The 27601-nt window shown below is 41.0% G+C and overlaps 3 protein-coding genes across 3 annotated transcripts; 1 reads left to right on the forward strand and 2 right to left on the reverse strand.

Annotated features, from left to right (window-relative positions):
* Positions 1–237: 237 nt before the first annotated feature.
* Positions 238–2484, reverse strand: LOC120718537 (zinc finger BED domain-containing protein 4-like). Its single transcript, XM_040007075.1, has 2 exons — positions 1570–2484; positions 238–1427 (listed from the first exon to the last, which is right to left on the reverse strand). Exons 1-2 carry the CDS (start codon positions 2360–2362, stop codon positions 1009–1011), a joined length of 1212 nt encoding a protein of 403 aa, XP_039863009.1. The 5' UTR covers positions 2363–2484; the 3' UTR covers positions 238–1008.
* LOC120718548 (E3 SUMO-protein ligase ZBED1-like) lies at positions 2370–4497 on the reverse strand. The gene is made up of 3 exons (XM_040007086.1): positions 3960–4497; positions 2434–2954; positions 2370–2380 (listed from the first exon to the last, which is right to left on the reverse strand). Exons 1-3 carry the CDS (start codon positions 4130–4132, stop codon positions 2370–2372), a joined length of 705 nt encoding a protein of 234 aa, XP_039863020.1. The 5' UTR covers positions 4133–4497.
* An 18240-nt stretch (positions 4498–22737) lies between these two features.
* LOC120718538 (gastrula zinc finger protein xLCGF3.1-like) lies at positions 22738–27438 on the forward strand. Its single transcript, XM_040007077.1, has 3 exons — positions 22738–23120; positions 25001–25369; positions 25874–27438. The coding sequence occupies exons 1-3, from the start codon at positions 23105–23107 to the stop codon at positions 26425–26427; spliced, it is 939 nt and encodes a 312-aa protein (XP_039863011.1). The 5' UTR covers positions 22738–23104; the 3' UTR covers positions 26428–27438.
* The last annotated feature ends 163 nt before the right edge of the window (positions 27439–27601 follow it).

Consider the following 27601-nt stretch of genomic DNA (forward strand, 5'->3'; position numbering starts at 1 on the left):
GAAGAGAAATTTTTTAAGCCATGTTTCCGAAGTAAGAGCCGACGGATGGTCTGGATATACCAAATATAACGTCTCAGAACACTCCAGCTCACAGGTTAGTCTGCTCCAAGCATTCCCACAAAGGTCAGAGTTTTGTAGTAGTTAATACGTCATTTTTCTTAACATAATTGGTGATATAGGTTACAAGTAGACTTGTAGTCAAGACCGCCTAATCCGAGACCAAGACAAGACCAAGACCAGAGGGTATCGAGACCAAGACAAGACCGAGACCGAGACCGAGACCAGAGGGTATCGAGACCAAGACCGAGACCAAGACCAAGTCGAGACGAGACCAAGACCGAGACTAAGACCGGGACAAAAAAGACTAACTTTTGTGTGCTTTTAAGGGCTGACATGATGGTACTGACTGGCCCCAAAGTGATCTGACAAAACAGCGATCACCTCCAACAACTGTAAAATATGAAATATGTAACTGGTTTCAGTTATACTTTATATATAGATAAAATTGTAACATCAAACTGAAGATTATAAACTTGAAATTGCATCATGTCCTATTGTAGTAGTACTAGCCAAATTACACTGTATGATATCAACTTCCCTAAAATTGATAAGGCCTCTCAACACAAAGTGATATGCAGATGTTATTTAAAAGTCAATGGTCACATTTATTTAGTCAAACAACACCATTTTAAGTAAAATTCTGTAATCAAACAATATAAAGACATGTGCACACCTCACATGAATCAGATGCAAACTACAAATATTACATACCAATACAAATTGTGCATTAATAAGAATAAGAACAAGTGCTTAAAAGATTCTGGCATCTTGATGTCTTCAGTGGCATGAGATTACAACACACTGGCCAATGAAATCAAGCCTGTTGTTCAGTAGGGCAGGAACAATAGAACACAGACATTATGAACAAATAACAAATATCTTATGAACAAATATATAATGAACAAACAGCATATTTTCAGAGAGGAGGGAGAGAAAACAGTTCACATTTTAAAACAGTGATTGATTGCACTTCAAGAAAACTAAAGACTGCAACATCTTATAGCCTAGCCGTGCGCGGTGGGGTCTCATTAGAATGCCTCCTCTACTAAAAACCCTCTCAACTGGGGCAGAAGAGGCAGGGACAGAGAGGACCTTCAAGGCAACACTGTGTAGACTGGGGAAACGCTCTTTGTTTTTTGACCAAAAGGTGAGTGCATCACAGTCAGAGTCATTTATGCTGTCTAGGTACTTGCTTATTTGTGCATCAGTGCTCGAGTCCTGGCTTGTGCTGCGTTGCAACCTAAATGCCTTGTAGCGTGAAAGAAGACGTTGTTTTGGGGGTGGCGCTGAGTCACTATCTGATAATTCTGTGTGTTCTTCTGTTGGTGCTGCAGGTCCGTCTCTGTCTATTTCTGTGATCAAAAGGTCTGGAAAAGGGTGCACACACACACAAAAAGACAGGATTAGACAGGATGCTTCTAATGATGCTATAAAACCAAAGACAGTGATAATAAGTGGAACAACAAAAACAACAATAACAATAAATTATTATTATTATTATACAGTCACCTATTAATGACTTTTTAAGGTCATCTCTGAACCTCTTCAGTGCTGGTCCGGTTTCACCATTTTGGACATCTAAATCTACCCAGGTCAGTCCAAACTGGGGGTCGAGCATGGTGGCAAGGAAGTAGATCCGATGGCTAAACGGCTCTTCTGGATCCTTTTCGTCCATGCAAATCTGCCTGAAAATTCCAGAGAACCGTTTCTCTAAGGATCTTTTCAGTGCCCTGACTATAGTTACGGCCTGGGGCATTTGTACTTCCATCTTTATAAGATGATTCTTCAAGTCCAGAACAGTGGGGACCACCATGCTAATAGTCACCTGATGATCACCTTCTGTAAGGTCTGTTGCATCAGAAAAAGGCTCAAGCAAAGCACAAAGGTCTTTCAGCTGAGCCCACTCTCGGGTTGAAAACACTAAATTCTCTGTATTGCTGCACATTTCAGTGATGGCCCCGTGGTCAAGTGTGATCAGAGCCTTTAACTGTCTGTAGGTGCTATTCCAGCGGGTGTTGTTTCCTGCTGGGATGGACTTATTGGAGCCAAAGTGTGCCTCAAACAAGTCTTTGTGGGTACTACTGCTGTGCAGCAGGTTTGTAAACTTGCTGGCTTTGGCTATGGCTCTAGCTATTGCCTTTACCTCTTTCATCCCATCACTGATTACAAGTTGCAGCGAGTGGGCGAAGCAAGAAAGACGTTCACCCGTTGACCATGGATCAGAACCTTCTGCATCCTCCCACATTGTTTCATCATCGAGGTCATCACTGCTGTCACCTTCAGGGTGCTCTACTTCTGGCATCCTGACTTTAAAGGCCCGCTTTATATTGGATGCATTATCCGTCAGAATGTAGCTTATTTTATGGCCAATGCCATACTCCTCAACTATTCTGTCAAATGCTGAGGCGATTCGTTCGCCACAGTGCTTCCCTGTGAAACGCCTACAGTCAAGCAAAAATGATTGTAAACTGTAAGAGTCCTTGTTCTTGCAGGCAGCATGAGCAGTAACTCCCAGGAAAGTACGAAGCCTCCGGTCAGACCAGAGGTCTGTTGTTATTGCTACATTTGGCTGGACTTCCAGGGCTTTGATTATGTCACCCTTCAATTTAGTGACAAGGTGAGGTATCAGCTTCTCTGTCAAGGTGGTTCTAGACACAGGAGTGTATTTGCTATCCAAGACATTCAGGAAGTGTCTAAAATGTGGATTCTCAACGATAGACAGGGGGAGAGAGCATCCAACTATAAGGTCCTGGAGGATGGACTGGGTGATGGCCTGTTGCCTGGGTGAATTTGGGGAAAATAAGTGGATGCTTGGGGCAAACAATGATAATTGAGGCTGTGTGGGATTGACCGCTATCACTGATGTTGCAGATCCTGCTTTGTACTCCAAGTACCTACAAAACAGGGAAATAGGAATCTGTAAAACATCTGTTTCTATTCAACCACAAAAACTACTGTATCTTACAAGCACAGTTATTTTAAACCTATCAATGAGTGTAGACCTTTGCATACAAAATAACCTAATCTAATCCAGTGTGACACATATAGATCATTAGGCACAACTAGTAATAATGAAAATACTGGAGTGTTCAGGGTTGCAAGACCTTAAATAACAAGAACAGAAAAACAGTTGAATGGAATCTACAAAAGACAAAATGTCTGTGCATTAACTTTGCAGGTTGCATTAAGCCTCCTCCTGCCAGTCAGCTATCAGACACAGCTGTATTGACAAGAAATGAACTACTCAATAAAGTCTGAAGTTACACCAATACAAAATAACTGTCTAATAATGCTAAAATAGCCCCTACACACTGGACTGGTTTAGTAGGGCAACATAGTAGAAAACACCTAAGAAAGTCATAGTCAAAGGTCCTTAAGTTCGATTTAAGAACCTTAGGACTCAGTTTTGCGATCCGTGCTATCTGGACCAGAGCCATAGACCGCTCTGATCTGGGCTTCACTGTCGAGAACGCCGCTGTTAGCCGAGCAATGTTATGGGACACTCTTGAAACGCCCGTCCTTACTTACGAGTCAGCAACCACATAAATATGCCCAATAAAGTCCACAACAAACCACACCATACCAGCCCTTAAAGTGCTCACTGAAATGGTTTCGATATATTTCTGCTCAATGAATTCACCAAATTACCTAAAGTTAATGAAAATTGTTTAAGTAGCTGATAGCCACTGCTAGCGCTAGCTACCTGTACATAGCATGTAACGTTAAGTTAAAGTTAAGTCTGCAGGGACGGTTGCAAAAAAAACTGTCCCTACATAATTTATAATGTTTGAAGAACACATTATAAATAACAATATTACATAAACATGACCTGGTCATCTGAGGTTGGAAAGGTAGTTAGAAGAGTTTGAAGATGGATAGATGGTTACTGGCTAGCTTACCTTTGAGGGTGTTTGCGCTCCAGGTGCCTGGTGAAGGTTGAAGTAGTCCCGGCTGTCTTGGTCAAGGAGACTTTGCAAAACCTGCACTTTGCCGAATGCTTCTTTTTTGCATTTACCAAAAACTCTTTGTGTTCTATGAACGCAAACTTTATGACAGACGAAGTCGCTGACATTTCTGTAACTTACTGACCGGGCATACTGCTCAATCTAACGGGTTGCATTTAGTTGTGTTTGAAGGGCGCGAAAGGCGAAATAATAAAATGCCACAATGTGGAGGGATTTGAGCATGGCTGAGCCACTGTGTGTCGCTGTGTGACAGCTGAGCAGCGAAAGGAAATTAATTGAGGAGCCGGCTCTCGCTCAATGGGAGTCGACTATTCTGATTCACTACAAAGCACTCTCTAAGCACGGCTCTCAGAGCTAAAGCTTTTGCGCATGATACATTATCGAACGTTACGCTGTGTGTCATGGATACTGTTGACTCCAAATCTCCCGACCACTATGTTGACCCGAGACAGCGAGACCAAGACAAGACCGAGACCAAAGTACGTCGAGACCAAGACAAGACCGAGACAAAAGTACGTCGAGACCAAGACAAGACCGAGACAAAAGTCAGTCGAGACCAAGACGAGACCAAGACCACGTAAAAGTGGTCTCGAGACCGGTCTCGAGACCAAGACCGGTCTCGAGACATCCAACTCTAGTTACAAGCAAGTCTGGCGCTGAACAGAAATTGTCGCGCTATGCTCCTTTGTTTATTGTGCATAAATAGTGAATTGTCCTGACACAATATTGTGTTTCGCCTCTGTTATTACCATGGTACATTGACAAAAACATATACTTTTATTCACAGGATAAAACAGTTGATTTGTATCACTAATTGTCCAGTGCGATTACAACATACAATATTATTGTCACTGCTATATTTCTGTAATGCTACCAGAAATTGTTTCCACTACTAATTAATTACCGTTGAGCTCAAAGGTTATATTAATAAACGGTTAACGAATGTGTATTTATGACGACGATTTGTGAGACTGGTAAACTTACCTTTGTTCGTACAATGGTCTTTCGTTCTACACGGTGCATTTCAAGGTCCTGTACCCATCTGTTGGTAAACTGTACCTGGGCTTGTTGCAGTGACCTGAAGTTACTAAACTTCATGAGTGTATGCACTCACTCCAAGAACCGTATAATTATAAATCTGAGCGTGGTGAAAGTTGGGCAGCACGCTAACGTCTTTTGTCCACTCTGTGTGCTCGTAAGGGTCTGACCCTTTCACTCCTTTGATTTTTCCTCGTATCTTTTCTTTGTCTTTTCGTCGAATATGTCTTTGTACGGACCGGCATTGTTCTCCTTTTGTTTTGTACATTCCTTTTTTGTGCGGCAAAGAAAAAATAAGAAGGTTTGGAACCGGAGAATGAACGTTTTGCGGTGCTGCAAATGCTTGCATTTGATGCGGTACTTGGATTGTTTTGCCAATGCGCGAAAATCATGTGATTGCTAAACAAGGGGGAGGGTGCATCCGCCCTCCTCGGCTGTAATTGGTCCAGCCCAGAGTCGATCATGACCAATTGGCCAATCCAACACCTTTCATTATATATACCCTTCCTAAAAAAAAAAAAAAAAATCCATCGGCCCATAAAAACAAAAAATCGCCAGCGGCCCACCGGGCAAATGCCCGGTATGCCCGATGGCCAGTCCAGCTATGCACAAAAGATTTCCCACGCTCCTTTAACCCATGGCCTCTCCTGGAACCTTTAAATGTGTCTGGACCCCCAGGAAAACATTTGCCCAAACACCCTGGAGTGAACACGGGAAAGAAAGGTGAGTAATAACATCTTACGGTCACTTCTTTGCACCACCTTTATTTCTAGACTTTCACACACACTATCATTAGTTATCCTTACTGGTAAACTTTATTTGCTCTCAATCACAAACTGTCTTCTTCACAGACAACCACCACATTTATTGATGAGGAGCAGGACCTAGAACAAAGGCTACCAACTGATTTTTAAATACACAATAAATACTCAATGAAAAATCCAACTTGTGTGCAAATATTCTTCCTGTGCTAGGCTTAAAGTGCGATGCTGAATAAAGAGCTAGATAAGGTTATTTTAATAAAGCGAAAGGTGCTCCTAAAGTGATATAGAAATTATAATATAAGTGGTAGTAAGGGAGACCTCTCCATTACATGCAGTAAAGCCCACTATTAGAGTACATCGTCTGGACCATTTCTCACCGCAAATGCACCACAGTGGCTTCACCAAATCAAATCAAATCAAATCAAATCACTTTTATTGTCACATCACATGTGCAGGCACATTGGTACAGCACATGCGAGTGAAATTCTTGTGTGCGAGCTTCACAAGCAACAGAGTTGTGCAAAATACAATAACATAAACAGGCAAAATATACAAATGGCTAAATCTGAAACTAATAAATATATGTACAATATATAATTGTATACGCAAATAAAAAAAAATTTCTGGATGTGTATACTAAATGTTTTTCTACGTGTGTGTGTGTGTGTGTATGTATACACATATTTTACAAATTAAATAGAGTCAACAATAAATAAAATATATAAAAATATACAGAGTACACATTTTGTACATGACGATATACCATTGTTGAGCCAGTGGTTAGCATTCTGCCTGTGTTCGGTGTGTTCACTTTTGCCTTCCATATCCTGTTAGTCTGTATTACTTACAGCGGCATTCCCTCCTATTGTTATCATGTGTGTATTTAAGTCCTGTGTCCTCCTCTGCTCATTCTTGTGTAACGTCCGTTAGCGCTGTTTCCCTGCATTCCACCTTTATCCTTCCGGTTCTAGTGTTTTATTGTTGTTGGTTTTTTTTAGTATTGTTGTATTTTGTTTGAGTATTTTTTCTACAGCAATAAAGGTGGCTCTTTGAGTTTATTACCCTGTCTGTGACTCCTGTGTCCTGCCTCCCACTTAGTACCATCATGACAATACTAACTCAAGACAACTGTATTCTGATGTGATGTCGTCTCTTAATAAACATTATGGAAAACCACACCAGTTTGCTGTGAGATGTAAAGCAGAAGTGATGGAAGCCCCGAACATCCACATGAATAGCATGAGTTTTTAAGGGGCTTGCATGCATGTGTGCGCAGACACTACTGGTAATGCTTGAGCAGCCTGGAAACAGTGGCCATGTTGAGCTTCAGTGTGGGTTGCTGCTAAAGCTATCATAAGATATAAGAACTGAGTTCAAAAGATAACTGTACTGTAGGTTCTTTTAACGAGAGAAGACAAATGTGCTCCAATTATACTTTTTCACAATTTATTATCGAAACGGTTAGAATTTTAAATTAGTTTTACATGGTGCCATGGACCTCCTTTTACTGGCTGAGGGACAATAGGCTGTCACAAACAGGCAGTAAACACTTTTTTATTATGTGTGATAAAGAGTCTACTAAGGTGAAAAAATTGTTTCTTCTTCTATAATTTTCCAAGCATCTCCTTATTTGGAGATGACCCTTTTGCAAGCAACGCTGCCATTACCATGAAAAATGCCTCTTGTGCTCCAGTCTAGCCTGTAGATTTAAAGACAGGGGAAGAGTACATTAAATAAGAGCAGATTTATGGCTGAGGCCACATTGCTGTGAGGGCGTCCTCTCAATGTTTATGATTGCCAGTGAATCCAAGTGAATCCAAGACTATTCTAGAATACACTGTTTAGAGTAAAAGACAAGATACAAATATGTGATGCTAATAATGAGACATAAGCCTTAAATGTAAAAATAAATCCCATCAATACCCTCAACATATCCACATCCCCACTCTGTTGAATTTTGCACAGTTGTTAGACTATGAGCTGAGGACAGAAATCTGTGTATTAAATCCTCGGAGACGCTGTTAAAGCAGATAGGGTCCCACAGAAAGACCAAATAACTCCACAATCATTCTCCACGGTGCTGATCTGCCAGGAGGTGTCCCCACACTGGAGTTCCCTTCACCATCAAGCAGCAACCACAGGAGCTACAAGTGTATCCAACTCTGAGCATTATGTGACGCAGTGAGACAACTTTTGTCAACATGCGATATTGGATCATGGATTTTCCAGATATCTGACACCCCGTGAAGATATATGAACGGCAGTTGCCTCTGACAGCATTAAGTCAGTTTTAGCTTGTGGTCCTGACTTTCTACTATTGTCCACATCTCATTACCCCAATGGAGCCAGTGCATGTGGTGCCACCAGTTGGACCAGCTACGAGTGGCAGGTCCACGCTTTTGGTACTACCTTTCGCACATGTTGTGCGACCTTCGCGTTACAAAAATGTGTGAATGTTGTAAAAGCACTGTGACTGAAAAAGAGAAGTGCAAATTTAGGGAAATTGTGCCGTAACCACATATTGCGAGGAGTGCTGTTTCCCTGTGAATTTTTCTGTCTTTTCTTTGAGAAAAGAAAAATAGTTATAAACTCCTCTCTAAAAACACAGAGCTTAACAGTGAAGTTATGGTCCTGCAGATACCTATAAACACTTTGTCACTGATGTAAGAGGACCAAAAAAAAGCTGTAATAATAAGTAAAACAAAATATGTTAATTGAGTAATTTGATTTATTCTGACCTGGAAAATTATTTTCTGCCTGCTTTTTTTGTCACTTTGTCATTTTTTCCCTTCCAGGTGACTGTTGTTGTAATTTGGCAATTTATAGATAAAACTGAATTGAAACCTCTGCTGTACAGCTCACTGCTGGTCTCCTCTTGGCATTATATTTACATTGGTTGCCTAACTCTGTAACTGTTTACAGTGTTTCTCTCTTAGCTATTTTTTTTGTTTGTTCCTTGTGTTTAACGCCTCGGTTTGTCTGCCTGGAGCTTCCAGCAGTTTAGGACTTAAATGTTTAATCATTTGAGTTCAGCTATTTGTTTTACTTCTCAGGCAGGATGAATGTTATTTCTTGGTTCAACCCACTTTCGGCCTGGCGCATTAGGGGGGCGCTAGTATAAATAGTGGCCATTTGAGCATTCCTGGATTGCTACCTGTGATCTCCTTTTTGGTCACCTTACTTCCCTTGGTGTTGCAGAGATCATTTGCGGGATACCCTTCTGAAGCCTCCATAGCGGCTGGTCATAGCTGTAGAAGCCTCCTATGAGCCACTCTGCTCATGATTCATGACGCTGTTTACTCGGAAGTGTGGGCCTTAGTTTTACAGAACGCTACGCTAACTGAAGTACTGCTGCTTTGCTTTTACCGTCTGTTCCTGTTCCTCTGCTGACAGTTTAGACAAATCAATTCCTTCCTTCCTGCACAGTAGGAGTGGCAGTGTGAGATGCCAATGTTGGTACGTTAGGGGGTATTTCTGTCACACCAGCAAGCAAACTGACCATGTAAACATCCTCCAGGGCCCCCATAACTGACCTGGGATGAAGCAAAACCGCCGTGGTCCCTACATTAACAACTGTACAGGGAGTGCAGAATTATTAGGCAAGTTGTATTTCTGAGGAATAATTTTATTATTGAACAACAACCATGTTCTCAATGAACCCAAAAAACTCATTAATATCAAAGCTGAATGTTTTTGGAAGTAGTTTTTAATTTGTTTTTAGTTTTAGCTATTTTAGGGGGATATCTGTGTGTGCAGGTGACTATTACTGTGCATAATTATTAGGCAACTTAACAAAAAACAAATATATACCCATTTCAATTATTTATTTTTACCAGTGAAACCAATATAACATCTCCACATTCACAAATATACATTTCTGACATTCAAAAACAAAACAAAAACAAATCAGCGACCAATATAGCCACCTTTCTTTGCAAGGACACTCAAAAGCCTGCCATCCATGGATTCTGTCACTGTTTTGATCTGTTCACCATCAACATTGCGTGCAGCAGCAACCACAGCCTCCCAGACACTGTTCAGAGAGGTGTACTGTTTTCCCTCCTTGTAAATCTCACATTTGATGATGGAGCTCAGGTTCTCAATGGGGTTCAGATCAGGTGAACAAGGAGGCCATGTCATTAGTTTTTCTTCTTTTATACCCTTTCCTGCCAGCCACGCTGTGGAGTACTTGGACGCGTGTGATGGAGCATTGTCCTGCATGGAAATCATGTTTTTCTTGAAGGATGCAGACTTCTTCCTGTACCACTGCTTGAAGAAGGTGTCTTCCAGAAACTGGCAGTAGGACTGGGAGTTGAGCTTGACTCCATCCTCAACCCGAAAAGGCCCCACAAGCTCATCTTTGATGATACCAGCCCAAACCAGTACTCCACCTCCACCTTGCTGGTGTCTGAGTCGGACTGGAGCTCTCTGCCCTTTACCAATCCAGCCACGGGCCCATCCATCTGACCCATCAAGACTCACTCTCATTTCATCAGTCCATAAAACCTTAGAAAAACCAGTCTTGAGATATTTCTTGGCCCAGTCTTGACGTTTCAGCTTGTGTGTCTTGTTCAGTGGTGGTCGTCTTTCAGCCTTTCTTACCTTGGCCATGTCTCTGAGTATTGCACACCTTGTGCTTTTGGGCACTCCAGTGATGTTGCAGCTCTGAAATATGGCCAAACTGGTGGCAAGTGGCATCTTGGCAGCTGCACGCTTGACTTTTCTCAGTTCATGGGCAGTTATTTTGCGCCTTGGTTTTTCCACACGCTTCTTGCGACCCTGTTGACTATTTTGAATGAAACGCTTGATTGTTCGATGATCACGCTTCAGAAGCTTTGCAATTTTGAGACTGCTGCATCCCTCTGCAAGATATCTCACTATTTTTGACTTTTCTGAGCCTGTCAAGTCCTTCTTTTGACCCATTTTGCCAAAGGAAAGGAAGTTGCCTAATAATTATGCACACCTGATATAGGGTGTTGATGTCATTAGACCACACCCCTTCTCATTACAGAGATGCACATCACCTAATATGCTTAATTGGTAGTAGGCTCTCGAGCCTATACAGCTTGGAGTAAGACAACATGCATGAAGAGGATGATGTGGACAAAATACTCATTTGCCTAATAATTCTGCACTCCCTGTATATGTATGCAGTACCTCTAACCACTCGAACCAATGCAGGGGATGCTAAAAGTCCAGCAGGCAAATTAACATCATTGGGATCAAATAACACAGTGGCACCTGAATATTGCTCAGAACAGGTGGCAGCCACCATTTTCATTACACCACCCGGAATACAACATGCTCGCTTACCTCTCACATGGCCAGACAAATCTGGTGGGGCTCTTGTACTAACATCATGGCAGTTTTGCAGCGCATGCACAAGGGGTTTAGGGGCCTCTGTGACAGAGCCCAAACTAAACAATGCTTCACCATATTGCCCAAAAAGTTCGTGGTAACACTTCCGAATCACATTCATCCCTAATACACCCGGAACCGTAGAAGGTCATGTACCTGGAGGATCTTTAACGATCAACACACCACACTGTGGAATAAACTTATCACAAAGCTCTACACCTAGCTCTACATAGCCAAGGTAGGGAATAGACAAACCATTAGCCGCTTTAAGCTGCATCCAATGACAAGCTTGGAGACGCTCTTGACCCAAGGACTCAAAATACTGGCGGAAAAAGCTTTCAGTAATGGTAGACACCATAATTCAATTCAATTCAATTTTATTTATGTAGCGCCAAATCACAACAAAAGTTGCCTCAAGGTGCTTTATATTGTACAGTATATCCTATAGTAATAGATACAGAGAAAAACCCAACAATCATATGACCCCTATGAGCAAGCACTTTGGCGACAGTGGGAAGGAAAAACTCCCTTTTAACAGGAAGAGACCTCCGGCAGAACCAGGCTCAGGGAGGGGCGGCCATCTGCTGAGACCGGTTGGGGTGAGAGAAGGAAGACAGGATAAAGACATGCTGTGGAAGAGAGACAGAGGTTAATAACAGATATGATTCAATGCAGAGAGGTCTGTTAATAGATAGTGAGTGAGAAAGGTGACTGGAAAGGGAAAACTCAATGCATCATGGGAATCCCCGGCAGCCTACATCTATTGCAGCATAACTAAGGGAGGATTCAGGGTCACCTGGTCCAGCCCTAACTATATGCTTTAGCAAAAAGGAAAGTTTTAAGCCTAATCTTGAAAGTAGAAATAGTGTCTGTCTCCCGAATCCAAACTGGAAGCTGGTTCCACAGAAGAGGGGCCTGAAAACTGAAGGCTCTCCCTCCCATTCTACTTTTAAATACTCTAGGAACAACAAGTAGGCCTGCAGTGCGAGAGCGAAGTGCTCTAATAGGGTGATATGGTACTACAAGGTCATTAAGATAAGATGGGGCCTGATTATTTAAGACCTTGTATGTGAGGAGCAGGATTTTGAATTCAATTCTGGATTTAACGGGAAGCCAATGAAGGGAAGCCAAAACAGGAGAAATATGCTCTCTCTTTCTAGTCCCTGTCAGTACTCTTGCTGCAGCATTTTGGATTAGCTGAAGGCTTTTCAGCGAGTTTGAGTTTTTTGGACATCCTGATAATAATCAACTACAGTAGTCCAGCCTGGAAGTAATAAATGCATGAACTAGTTTTTCAGCGTCACTCTGAGACAGGATATTTCTAATTTTAGAGATGTTGCGCAAATGGAAGAACGCAGTCTTACATATTTGTTTAATATGTGCATTGAAGGACATATCCTGGTCAAAAATGACTCCAAGGTTCCTCACAGCATTACTGGAGGCCAAGGCAATGCCATCCAGAGTAAGAATCTGGTTAGATACCATATTTCTAAGCTTTTCAGGGCCGAGTACAATAACCTCAGTTTTATCTGAATTAAGAAGCAGAAAGTTAGCGGCCATCCAGGTCTTTATGTCTTTAAGACATTCCTGCAGTTTAACTAATTGGTGTGTGTTATCTGGCTTCATGGATAGATAGAGCTGGGTGTCATCTGCATAGCAGTGAAAATGTATGCTATGTCTTCTAATGATGCTGCCTAAGGGAAGCATGTATAAATGGTAAATGGCCTGCATTTGTATAATAATAATAATAATGGATTGGATTTATATAGCGCTTTTCAAGGCACCCAAAGCGCTTTACAATGCCACTATTCATTCACTCTCGCATTCACACACTGGTGGAAGCAAGCTACGGTTGTAGCCACAGCTGCCCTGGGGCAGACTGACAGAAGCGAGGCTGCCATATCGTGCCATCGGCCCCTCTGGCCAACACCAGTAGGCAAGTAGGGTAAAGTGTCTTGCCCAAGGACACAACGACCAGGACAGAGAGCCCGGGGATCGAACCGGCGACCTTCCGGTTACAGATGCGCTTCCCAACCCAACAGCGTTTTTCTAGTCCCTAAGGACCCCACACTACATTCAGTCATTCACCCATTCACGCACACATTCACACACTGGCAATGGCAAGCTACATTGTAGCCACAGCTGCCCTGGGGCACACTGACAGAGGCGAGGCTGCCGGACACTGGCATGTAAACAGAATTGGTCCTAGCACTGAACCCTGTGGAACTCCATAATTAACCTCAGTGTGTGAAGAGGACTCTCCATTTACATGCACAAATTGGAGTCTATTAGATAGATATGATACAAACCACTGCAGTGCAGTACCTGTAATACCTACAGCATGTTCTAATCGCTCTAATAGGATATTATGGTCAACAGTATCGAACGCTGCACTAAGGTCTAGCAGGACAAGCACAGAGATGAGTCCACTGTCAGAGGCCATAAGAAGATCATTTGTAACCTTCACTAAAGCTGTTTCTGTGCTGTGATGAGCTCTGAAACCTGACTGAAACTCTTCAAATAAGCCATTCCTCTGCAGATGATCTGTTAGCTGTTTGGCAACTACTCTTTCAAGGATTTTTTATATGAAAGGAAGGTTGGAGATTGGCCTATAATTAGCTAAGACTGCTGGGTCTAGAGATGGCTTTTTGAGTAAAGGTTTAACTACAGCCAGCTTGAAGGCCTGTGGTAATTAGCCGATTATTAGAGATAGGTTGATCATATTTAAGATCGAAGAATTAATTAATGGCAGGACTTCTTTGAGCAGTTTTGTAGGAATGGGGTCTAAAAGACACGTTGATGGTTTGGAGGAAGTAATTATTGAAGTTAACTCAGAAAGATCAATTGGAGAAAAAGAGTCTAACTTAACATCAATGGTACTAAGAGTAGCTGTAGATAATATTACATCTGTGGGATGATTATTGGTAATTCTTTCTCTAATGATAAAAATTTTATTTGTGAAGAAGTTCATGAAGTCATTACTAGTTAACGTTAAAGGGATTGTTGGCTCAAAAGAGCTCTGACTTTTTGTCAGCCTGGCTACAGTGCTGAAGAGAAACCTGGGGTTGTTCTTATTTTCTTCAATCAGTGACGAATAGTAAGATGTTCTGGCTTTGCGGAGGGCTTTCTTATAAAGCAACAAACTATTTCTCCAGGCTAAATGATGATCCTCTAAATTTGTGACACGCCATTTCCTCTCCAGATTACGAGTCATCTGCTTTAGGGTACGTGTTTGAGAATTATGTCACGGAGTCAGGTACTTCTGATTAGAGACCTTAGTTTTCACAGGAGCTACAGTATCCAGAGTCGTAAGTAGTGAGGAGGTAAAATTATTAACAAGATAATCGACCTCTGTTGGAGTAGCGTTCAGATAGCTGCTCTGCTCTATGTTGGTACAGGGCATTGAAGATGATAACAGTGGGTGGATTATATTCTTAAACTTAGTTACAGCGCTTTCAGAAAGACATCTACTCTGATAAACGTCTACTCTCCACTGCTGTGTAATCAATTATTGTAAATGTAAATGTTATCAGGAAATGATCAGACAGGAGAGGGTTTTCAGGAAACACTGTTAAATGTTCAGTTTCTATGCCATATGTTAAAACAAGATCTAGAGTGTGATTAAAGTGGTGGGTGGGTTCTTTTACATTTTGAGAGAAGCCAATTGAGTCTAATAACAGATTAGAGGTGTGTTGATTCATTTAAACTAACATAATCATCCTGCTGCAACCAGGTTTCTGTAAGGCAGAGTAAATCGATTTGTTGATCAATTATTAAGTCATGTACTAACAGAGACTTGGAGGAGAGAGACCTAATATTTAATAATCCACATTTCACTGTTTTACTCTTTGGTTCAGATGTGGATACAGTATTGCTCTTTCTTTGTAATTGTTTATGTTTAAGTTGTTTGTTGCTGGCTTTTAGTTTGTTTTTTGTCTTTTTGGGAGCTGACACAGTCTCTGTGGAGATGGGTTTTTGGGGGGGGTAGCAGGAGGAGAGAAGCTGCAGAGAGGCGTGTAAGACTGCAGCTCTGCTTCCTGGTCACGTACAAACTCCAAAAAGCACATACAAATTCCAAAGCACGTACAAACTCCAAAACACATTTCTAGCATGAACTGAACTTCCAAAACAGAGCTACCAAGATCACTTAAATTACACAATTGAATTTCCTTGAATTTTAAGGATGTGGTGGTGTAGACTTTATGGCCCAACATATCCCAGACTTCATAGCGCGGCGGTGAGTGTGGATAATTTTGCAGAAAAAAGCGGTGGAAGCAGAGCGGCCAAAGAGCAAACTTGGAAAAGTAAGTACTGAATATTATGTCACTTATTTATGTGCAAATTTTTAATAACGAAGAACATTAAGACATTACTGTTAGTCACATGTCGGCAAAGTTATGTGACATTAGCGATGTTTGTACTTTCAGCGTTTACTTTGTTTTAAAGCCTTTTCTTTAAAATATATGGACCTTTAAAGTTGACCTTTATCCTACAGAGAATGTGATGATTTTATGGATAATTAAAGTCAGTCATATATCCACAAACACAACAAGCTGAAAGTCAGTGAATGCGGCTCAGTTTGCAGTCCTGAATATCATGGCACAAGCAGGATTCACTGCACTGTTAATGTTAGCTCTGTTACATTGCTGCCTCTGTTCGGTGGTGTCGAGCCAAACGGACTTTAACGTGTGTTTGAACGAGCTGATGGTTCACTCGTTAAGCTGAAAGAAAGATGCTTTAATCACAGGAGTCACACATGTGTCCACTGTACCATCTGGGAACTCTTCTTATTTAGCACTCGTAATAATACAAACACTAAAACCTCCTGTTTGTAGCAGTGTATACACCTGAGACTGTCACCTGTCTGTCTGTCCTGTACTCTCTCTTTTTTTTCTCTCTGATTGTGTAATAAAAGTATGAACATGTATTTATAAGTTACACTTGTGTTTGAATCCTGCAGCTTATCACACATTTGATTTCCATGTGTGACAACTGCAAGTGTCCAGAGTGAGGACAGACTGAGGGACCGACTGCTGCACATCATCTGTGAGGCTTTGCACCCCTGATGATCCACCAGGACAAACTCAGCAGTGTGTGAGGAAGAGGAGGAGGAAGAGCCAGCAGCAGCTGACAGATGGAGAGAATAGACAGACTGTTCCCTGTTTGTGAAGGTGTAACCATGGTAACTTCTGACCCCACTTCCGCCAGTCCCTTTATTGTGGCGGGAATGAACCCTGCATAAGTTCCGGGTCAATCAGCTGCATGTCCCTGCTCCTCTGGCTGCTGTTGTCCCTGTGGTTGGCGTACTTGTCAGATATCGACAAATTTTACACTACAGACCAGTTGACAGCGTGCACTAACCCGGCCGATTCATTCATCTTTACACTACCTCACAATCGACTCAACGGTGAGTTAGTTGTTTGTTTTGTTTTGTCACAATTAATGAAAATGCGGAGCCGCGATCGCACATCCTACAACGCCGGTAAGCTAATGCTAAGCTAGCAACAGTAAGTGCAATTACTAGTTTTATTTATTTAATATTGTTGTTTTTGTTTATTCCATTATGGCCGAATGTTGACTTAACGTATCTAGAGTTGAACGAGTGATTTGATTTTCGTAGTTCTGTCCGTTTTGGATGTTTTTTGTTACTTTTCTGATGAAATGCCAAAACGGCCTATGAGATTTTGCATTGAGTTAAATTCCACTGAGATTATTGAATCTGTTGCGCAACACCTGTGGTTAAATGAGTTTTGTAAATATATTTGAGTAACTTTGGATAATGTTTATTAGCTTTATGGCTGATATACTTTGATGGGACCCATGAGAATGTTTTTCTATAATAGTATTTTGAATGAAATTCATTATAAGAGATGATGGTTTGTTGATTGTTGTATGAAACATGGCATTAATTAGTGGTCTTTGTTATTTATGGATTTATGTATTTATTTTGTCACAGCAGTAGAATGCTGTTTCATTTTCTTCGGTGAATGATAATTTATGTTTTTTGTTTAGGTCAGGTTTTTTTTCTCCCGCGATCAGCCCTGATCAGCGCGGGATTCACTTCATTACTTAAATTTTCACTTCATTACTTAAATCACGCTGCTGTTATTGTGTATATGCTGCTGTTATTGTGTATATATTTATTTATATTTCTTCATACATTCTTATATAGTTCTATATTGTGTATTTTGTTGTACAGTTATTTTATTTTCAACTTTAATTTATATATTTTATCTTATTCTCCCAGTTAAATTTACCCTTCATTCTAATTTGTGTTGTACAGTTATTTCATTTTTAACCTTAATTTATATTTTATTCCTTCCTAGTTAAATTTACCCTTTATAATTTTTCATATTTATTTCCTATCTTATTCATAGCCTTTTCCTTTTTTGTTTTCTTTAGGTCACGAGCAGTTGTCCAAGCATTTCACTACATATCGTACTGTGTATGACTGTGTACGTGACAAATAAAATTTGAATTTGAATTTGAATTTGGATGGCGAGCCACCCGACCACCGCTACGTTGCGGTAGGAATCGTAAACCTATGGACTGAATTAAACTGTTGACACATGACCTATCACAGGTCCATGGAACTAAACTAAATCTCATACTGGACTACATCTCATTCCACCTCCTTTTGGAACCTAATAAGCTGTTTTGTATTGTCAACATTATTTTTGTTTGTGATATATATGCATATTTTTTTAATTTTTTGTACATCTGTCTATACATTTCTCAAAACAAACATAATATATATATTTTTGAGCTCTACTTTGGTTTCTTGTGTTTTATTCACACACAATAGCTGTGTCCCAATTCAGGGTCTGCACGCTTGAAGTACGCGCACTACGCGTACTACGTACGGTGCGTACTATAAGTACGAGAAGTGCGGAAGTGAGAGGCTTGTGAAATGGGACGGTATACGCTTCGTCGCGCTGTTCATATATATATACACATGTATATATATACACATGATACTAACCGCGAGACACGTTACATACAGCTTTGTTTGACAGAAATGAAGGAGAAAAATGTTTTGTTGGTCATTCATTTTTGTCATGACATCACTTTGATTACTTGAGTATCTGAGGCTGAGACCACGGGACTGTAAAACATGATAGTTGGGCTTCATTTCTGTGCTGAACAGTCATTTAAGATTAGTTAGTAAATAACAATTAGTTAATGTTGTTCATGAGACTAAAGTCATCTCACTGTGGTAATGTAAATATAATGTGGCCAATATTATAGTATTGTCAGATTATTATGATATATATATATGTGTGTGTGTGTGTGTGTGTGTGTGTGTGTGTACACACACACACACACACACACACACACAAATATATATATATATATATATATATATATATATATATATATATATATATATATATATATATATATATACATACATACATATATATATATATAATAGGGGTGCAACGATACACAAAATTCACGGTTCGATATTTTTTCGATACAAAAAAATGTTCATGCCTTTTTAATTTGTCATTTATTAAAATTATAAATATATATTTTAACTCAAAAGTACAGTTTTTAAATTTAACCCTAACCCTTGTGCGTGTTTTTTATTTTGACAGCGAATGCGCACCTGCGGACCACTTATGTGCAGCCCTGGTTATTTAGCTCGTCATATTGCAGCCACAGAAATTCTTTTGTCCATGAAACCATAAAGCTGCACTTTCTTTTTGCCTTATAGTCTGATTTGTCATAACTTCTCCGTTTTGTGGTAAGCTTTTCTTTGGCTGTCACTTCTTCACCCTGACCTGTCTTATTTGGCTCAGCAGAACTGAAATGCTTTTACACGCTCACTCACATAAGCTCAGCGATTCTCTGCGCGATCAACCTCTCACATGTTTAAGCTTGCTGCGGGAGATTTCACTTGTCATGTTTGCATAGTAAGCTAACGATTAATAAGACGATGTCAGAGGAATTGGTGCACAAATTATCATCACTCACAGATCAGTGCTGTCGCTCTCTATACACAGTTCGCACGATTGCAAAGTGAAAGCAAAAAAACAAGCGCAAATTCAAACGCGACTTCAATATGTCACATATTGACAGTGGCTCACCGATGCCAATGACATAATTACCCAGCTACATTTCTGAAAGAATGCAAAAGCATTGACATATATTTTTCCTACAATAGCCTGACGGGCAGGGAAGAGATAGATTTTGGTAGCCCGACTGAAAAAATCGCTAGCTCCGGGACGTCGGGCTAGCGATATTGCAAGCCCTGTATCTGATTGAGGAATCACTCATCTTTGGAAAAGAGAGTTTATTACAGAGAAATGTCTCTTTCCAAAATAAAAGCTATACTATCCGCTTCTTCTGGGCTATATTCTCAGCAGCATAAGGAGAATCATGTGCTAACAGCTGTCTAAATGACTCGGCTAAAGTTAGTAGCATGCTTGCTTTTTTTTGTCTGCTTCCACTTGTCTTTGGACTAGGATGATGTCGGCATAAATGTGCAGTCATATTCGTTGTGTTCCCACTAGTGCTTTCAGGTTAATCTCGTTGAAATGACCTTAACGCCACAACACGGCAAATCTCCGTTAACGAGCTACCGCCGATCGCTCCGTGCATGGGGCTAGACGGCAAACACGTTAACGAGCTAACTGCGCTAACACACTAGTTCACACCAATGTAATTGAGCATTGCATGGCACATCCAACATACTGTTTTACTTTAGTCCATGACTCGCTTACCTTCAGGGTCATACGTCACATGAAAACCAAAATAATTCCAAACGCCAGATCTGAATGTTGCAAGTAGAGCTTAACTTCTGTCTTGCTAGCTTGCCCTGCGCTCTTCCTTCTGACTATGCTGTCTGTGTTGAGCGCTCAGTGGATCTGCGCTCGACAGTGCAGCCTAGGCGGAGTAGTCGAACACAGATTCACTGAGCGCTCAACACAGACAGCATCGTCAGAAGGAAAATTGATAAAATAAATTACAAATGTTGTATTGTTCGATACATATGCGTACCGAACCGAAAGCACTGTATCGAACGGTTCAATATCGATACGAATATCGTTGCACCCCTAATATGTGTATATATATATATATGTATGTGTGTGTGTGTGTGTGTGTGTGTGTGTGTGTGTGTGTGTGTGTGTGTGTGTGTGTGTGTGTGTGTGTGTATGTGTATATATATATATATGTGTGTGTGTGTGTGTGTGTGTGTATGTGTATATATATATATATGTGTGTGTGTGTGTGTGTGTGTATGTGTATATATATGTATATATATATGTAGTATATACATTGGGTGAATGTGCAGTAGTAGCAGCAAGCAGTTGAATTCTGTACATTAATATGAATAGACATCTGACTATTTTACAGGATAGACAATATAAACATATTTAAAATTAAAGGAATTGAAATGTACATTGTGCCTTGGTTTAGTGTCTGGAAGAGTCCTGGACTCAGTCAATTATAGATGATGTGAGAGGGCGGGTGTGTGTGTTTAGGGCACGGATGGCTTGGGGATAGAAGCTCCTCTTGAGTCTCTCTGTCCTTGCCCGGAAGATGCGGAACCTTCTACCAGATTGCAGAAGTTGGAACAGTTTGTTGCCAGGATGGGACGGGTCCTTCAGTATCTGCGCTGCTCTAGTCCGGCATCTCCTGGTGTAGGTGTACTGAAGCGGGGGGAGAGCAATCCTGCAGCAGCGTTCTGCTGTACGGATCACTCTCTGGAGAGCTTTTTGGTCCTTCACACAGCTGTTCCCAAACCACGATGTCATGTTCTGTGTGAGGATGCTCTCCACAGCGCCTGTATAGAAAATCCTGAGGATCTTTGGAGAGACCCTGAACTTCCTCAGTTGTCGTAGGTGATACAGGCGCTGCCTAGCCTTTTTGGTCTGGACCTGAATGTGGGCAGCCCATGTCAGGTCTGAGGAGATGTGGACACCAAGATACTTGAAGGACTGCACCCTCTCCACTGGAGCTCCATTGATGATAATGGGCTTGTAGTCTCTGTGCTGACCCCTTCTGAAGTCCACCACCAGCTCCTTGGTCTTGCTGACGTTCAGCTGGAGGTGGTTGTCCTGGCACCACGATGCCAGATTCTTCACTTCATCCATGTAGGCCGTCTCATTGTTGTTGGAGATGGCACCCAACACCACTGTGTCGTCAGCAAACTTCACAATGGTGTTGGAGCCATGGGTGGCCACACAGTCTGAAGTGTAGAGGGAGTAGAGCAGTGGCGAGAGGACACATCCCTGAGGTGCTCCTGTGTTGATGGTGATGCTGTTGGAGAAGCACCTGCCCACCCTCACCACCTGAGTTCTGCCAGTGAGGAAGTCCAACACCCATGCACACAGACGGCTGTTAAGTCCCAGATCCCTCAGCTTTGTGAACAGTCTGCAGGGCACTATTGTGTTAAACGGTGAACTGTAATCAACAAACAGCATTCGCACATAGTTACCCTGTTTCTTGTCCACATGGCTGAGAGTGGTGTGTAGGACGTGGGCGATGGTGTGCATTTGTGAGGTCACCATATTTACAGGGGAAAAGGAATAAAAACATTACTTGTTTTTCAATACAGTTGTGTGGGTTTGAAATTGATCATGATCTGTTGCTTACTGGCTTCAAAAAAAATATCTGGACCAGATAAATTCCTCGGTTTGAAAATCTGGCCCAACTAACTTCGTAGTTGAATAGCCATGCTGTAATTGTACTGAGCAATTAGTGATACAAAAAAACTGTTTTACCCTGTGAATAAAAGTATATGTTTTTGTCAATGTACCATGGTAATAACAGAAGCGAAACACAATATTGTGTCAGGAAAATTCACTATTTATACACAATAAACAAAGGAGCATAGCGCGACAATTTCTGTTCAGCGCCAGACTTGCTTGTAACCTATATCACCAATTATGTTAAGAAAAATGACGTATTAACTACAACAGAAAACTGACCTTTGTGGAAATGCTTGGAGCAGACTAACCTGTGAGCTCGAGTGTTCTGGGACGTTATATTTTGTCTTTGAATGGCTGCAATCCAGTTGCCTCTTTGTTACTTCGGAAACATGGCTCGAACAATTTCTCTTCAACGACGTAATCCGATAACAACCGATCTCTTTACCCGTCGGCTTTCCGTGGCTGTCATGCGACCGGCTATTGCAGTTAATAATACAACAGCTTCTTGCCATTTTTTGTGTTTCTTTTTATCGCTGTATAACTGATTTCAATTGAAAGCCTGCGTGCGCTAGTACCTCTTGCCACAAGTTCCCAGAATTCTTTGCGGTTTTACCCCTGAATGACGTCACATTTTCAATCTCTATAGTGACGTTGTTGTCCCTGGCTCTTTCTCTGTCTCTCCCTCCTGCTCTGTTCCTGTGCTAGTGAATGTAACTACCGCCCCCCGCCCCCCTCTTCCCAGCATAAAGCACAAGGCTCGCATGCTGAGTGAAGCAGAAAAAAGTGCGAGAGAGAGGGTGAGAGAAAGAAAAAAACAAAAACAAAAAAAACAACCCACAGCTCCCGATAAGGAGCCGGATCGCGTCGTTCACGTCAAAGACTCGGCTCTAAGAGCCATTTCGTTCGCGACCGACCCATCACTACTCCTGTGCAGGTGGTGGCGGTAATGCACCAGAAACGTTGCTTGCCAATCGACATTAAACAAGAAGAAGTAGTAGCGCTTGTAAAAAACAGAACGTAGGCGTAAGGAAGTAAGAGCATAACTACAGTCATCAAACGTTTTATCTTCCACGAGGACCTTTAGTTTTTTAAGCCGTCTAAGGCAAAGATGGTGTGGCTGTGCTGAGCTTCCTTAATGCTCCCCCTCTGGTCTCCAGCAGATCGCGTTTCTGTTTCTGATGCGTGATTGGAAAGATATACGCTCTCGTTGATCGTTGTAAACAAAGAACGTGTACTCGTGCTGACTGACGGGAGTAACATGCCTGAAAGAGGAGGTCAGTGAGCCCACTCTCTCTACTCGTCGTAGTCCAATTACAAAATCGGCACGCTTGCCTCCTTCTCCCCTGGTGGATCTTTAATTCGGGTTACTCAGAGAGGGATCCACAGTGAGTAAATTATAACTGCATTGGTTGCCTAACTCCATAATTGTCTACAGGGTTTCTCTCTTAGCTAATTTGTGTTTTCGCTTGTACCTTCTGTTTATCCACTGTCGCTTACTTTATTCCATCTGATGATCGCATAGAGCTTCTTTTGTTAATAGCATTAGATCCTCTGCACAATGTGGCTGCTCTGAAAAAGAAGGCAACAAATCAGAGAATCTCGACTCCCTGGAAGAACTTATAAGTACATCTACACTGAAGACTAATTTAGAAGATCTTCTTTTGACCTGGAAAAGTAAAAGCCCTCTTGAAAGTAATGAAATCTTAGTAAGTAAGGAAAAACCGGGAACAACCTCAGGTTTCTTTTCGGCGCTGCAGCCAAGCTGAGCCAAGTGTGCTGTTTGTCTTTCTATCTTAGTACAGCACTGGTCAAATGTTTGGACACAGCTTCTCATTTAATGCCTTTTCTTTCGTTTCATGGCTATTTACATTGTAGGTTCTCACTGAAGGCATCAAAACTATAAATGAAGAAATATGGAAATAGGAAGTAAACAAAAAAATGAAAATAACTCATGTCTTATATTCTAGATTCTAGCCACCCTTTGGTTTGATTACTGCCTTGCACACTCTTGGCATCCCTTGATGAGCTTCACAGGTAGTCACCTGAAATGGTTTTCCAACAGTCTTGAGTACTTTCTAGCCCTTTTGGTCCGTATGATCCCAAACCATCTGGATTGGGTTTAGGTCGGGTTACTGTGGAGTCCAGGCTTTCTGGCGTAGCGCTCCATCATTCTCCTTGGTCAAATTAGCTCTTACACAGCCTGGATGTGTGTTTGAGGTCATTGTCCTGTTGAAAAATAAATGATGGTGCAACTAAACACAAACCAGATGGGGCGGCATGTTGCTGCGCGATGCTGTAGTAGCCATGCTGGTTTAGCGTGCATTCAATTTTGAATAAATCAGCAACAACGTCACAAGCAAAGCACCTCCACACAATAACACCTCCTCCATGTTTCACAGCGTGAACCGTTCACCTTTTCTGCTTCGCCCAAAGACACAGTGGGTGGAACCAAACATCTCAAAATTTGACTCATCAGACCAGATTTTCACTGGTCTAATGTCCATTCCCTGTGTTTCTTGGCCCAAACAAATGTCTTCTGATTGTTGCTTTTCCTTAGTAGTGGTTTCTTAGCAGCTATTTGACCATAAAGGGCTGATTCACAAAGTCTCCTCTCAGCAGGTGATGTAGAGATATTTCTGCTACTGGAACTCTGTGTGGCATTTCTCTAGGCTCTAACCAGAGGTGCTGTGATTTCTGAGGCTGGTGACTCAGATAAATTTATCGTCAGCAGCAGAGGTGACGCTTGGTCTTCCTTTCCTGGGGCGGTTACCACGTGAGCCACTTCTTTGTTTGTTAGCGATTGATGTTTTTTTGCGACTGCGCTTGGCCACTACATCATGAAGCTCATTGAGAGAAGGCCAAGGGATTGCAGCGCTGTCAACAAATGAAAGGGTGGCTACTTTTAGATGTCTAAAATATAAGATATATTTAGAGTTATTTATCTTTTTTCTTTGCTAAATAATTCACACATCTCTTTTCATATATTTAATGTCTTCTGTTTGTGTCTACAATGTGTCTCTATATACGTTTTCTTTAACCTTTTAACGATGTTAAACTGACACTGAATTAAGGTTTTAAGAATGTGTCATAATCTGTACACTTTGTAAGTTTTGTCGTTCTATAACCGCATGTCATTGTTTCTTTGTAATTATAGGCAAAAGAAGGGAAAGCATCAAAGAAAACAAAAACCAACCAGTTCCAGCAAGTACAGATAAACCAGTTGTGAACCAGATGGAAAAGACTTTTACCACTATGAAGCAGCCCAGAAGACGCCAGAGCATTGACAGTGGGGACAAAAGCTTCACATGTGATCAGTGTGGAAAGACTTTCACCCGGCGTAGCGGTTTAAAACAACATCAGCTCATCCACACTGGATTTAAACCATTCAGCTGTGATCAGTGTGGAAAGACCTTTACTCGGGATGACAGCTTAAAAAAACATCAGCTCGTCCACACTGGATTTAAACCATTCAGCTGTGATCAATGTGGAAAGTCTTTTACTGACAAGGGCAACTTAAAAAAACATCAGCTCATCCACACTGGATTTAAACCATTCAGCTGTGATCAGTGTGGAAAGACCTTTACTCAGAATGGCAACTTAAAAAAACATCAGCTCATCCATGCTGGATTTAAACCATTCAGCTTTGATCAGTGTGGAAAGACCTTTGCTCGGGATGAGAGCTTAAAAATACATCAGCTCATCCACACTGGATTTAAACCATTCAGCTGTGATCAGTGTGGAAAGACCTTTACTCGGGATGACAGCTTAAAAAAACATCAGCTCATCCACACTGGATTTAAACCATTCAGCTGTGATCAGTGTGGAAAGTGTTTTACTCAGAGTGGCAGCTTAAAAAAACATCAGCTCATCCATGCTGGATTTAAACCATTCAGCTGTGATCAGTGTGGAAAGACCTTTGCTCGGGATGGCTGCTTAAAAAAACATCAGCTCATCCACACTGGATTTAAACCATTCAGCTGTGATCAGTGTGGAAAGACCTTTACTCGGGATGACAGCTTAAAAAAACATCAGCTCATCCACACTGGATTTAAACCATTCAGCTGTGATCAGTGTGGAAAGACTTTTACTCAGAATGGCAGCTTAAAACAACATCAGCTCATCCACACTGGATTTAAACCATTCAGCTGTGATCAGTGTGGAAAGACCTTTACTCGGGATGACAACTTAAAAAAACATCAGCTCATCCACACTGGATTTAAACCATTCAGCTGTGATCAGTGTGGAAAGTGTTTTACTCAGAATGGCAAGTTAAAACAACATCAGTTCATCCACACTGGATTTAAACCATTCAGCTGTGATCAGTGTGGAAAGTGTTTTACTCGGGATGACATCTTAAAACAACATCAGCTCATCCACACTGGATTTAAACCATTCAGCTGTGATCAGTGTGGAAAGTGTTTTACTCAGAATGGCAGCTTAAAACAACATCAGCTCATCCACACTGGATTTAAACCATTCAGGTGTGATCAGTGTGGAAAGACCTTTACTCGGGATGGCAGCTTAAAAAGACATCAGCTCACCCACACTGGAGAGAAGAGGAATGAAGAGAAGGGGAAATAACATGCCTATCTTAAGCTGGCAGCCAGCATGTAGAAATTCTTTCTCTGAATTGTTGATATTAGTTTCTTACATTTTCTGATTTTTAATCAAATAGTCTTTTCAGAAACTCCTGATTGTTGTTTCGTAAATGTAATGGCTATTTACTAGAAACCCAAGTTAGACCCATGATTAAGAGGCCACTGTTGCACCAAGGTTTAGAAATCTATGCTATGCACGCATAACAAAACAAACTGTTCATTGAAGATCGAATTGAGGAAAAGTTTGTCACGTTAAAATCATGCAAATGTTGAATTTATCTGTTCTGTGCAAACATCTATGTAATCTTACAGACCAAGCATTATTGTCATCATGTGATCACAAAGAGAAGCAGAGCATCTGAACAGATTGCCTTCTAGGTCAATCTGAAAGACCTGTTGCTGTTTATTTGGCTGTTCATCATGAGCTAATTAGTGAGGTCAATGCAGCGCTGTTTCTCTAAGGTAGCTATTTGAAATGTGTTGAAATGATTTCTGTTGTCTTAAAACATGATGTGGAAAAACAGAAAAAGAAAATGAGAAAAAGAAACGTGCCATTTTTATGTTGCATCAAAAATGTTTTTATTGTATTTCATCAGTTTGTCATTTTGACCAAAGGTATGTGTAAAATTAAATGTATCTTATAATTATTAAGATATATAAAACTTATAATGTATATTTCTTATTTTCTGTTAACTTATTTACACATTACTTAAAAGTAATGTCGCTATAATCATTTTTTGTATTTTCTCTGTAAGAAACCGACTTGCTAACCCTTTATTCCAGTGTACCTACTGTTAAGTATTTGTGCATAAATATATTTAAAATGCCAATTCAAAGAGAATGATTAAAATTTCATATAATTACAGTGGAATTGCAGCATTTATCACAGGACTAGAGTTGAAATCCAAATCCCCCTGTAACTGTATTGTCATGTGCCATGTGCAGTGTAATAGGGCAGTATTAAATTGCGTTCTTTTGAATTCTTTTGACGACAGAGAAAGACTAGACTCAGAGTGGTCAAGCTCAAAAAATAATCTTTATTTTACATTTCCGGAAATGGAGAAGTGCAGAGACGAAGACGTGCCCCAGTTCCGAAAGCCTTGTCCTCACAGACCTTACTACAAAGTACAAAAAACAATATAATCAGAAAATAAGCA

This window comes from Simochromis diagramma, unplaced genomic scaffold, assembly GCF_900408965.1.
Source record: "Simochromis diagramma unplaced genomic scaffold, fSimDia1.1 OVJJ01000531.1, whole genome shotgun sequence".
NCBI classification, from domain to species: domain Eukaryota; kingdom Metazoa; phylum Chordata; class Actinopteri; order Cichliformes; family Cichlidae; genus Simochromis; species Simochromis diagramma.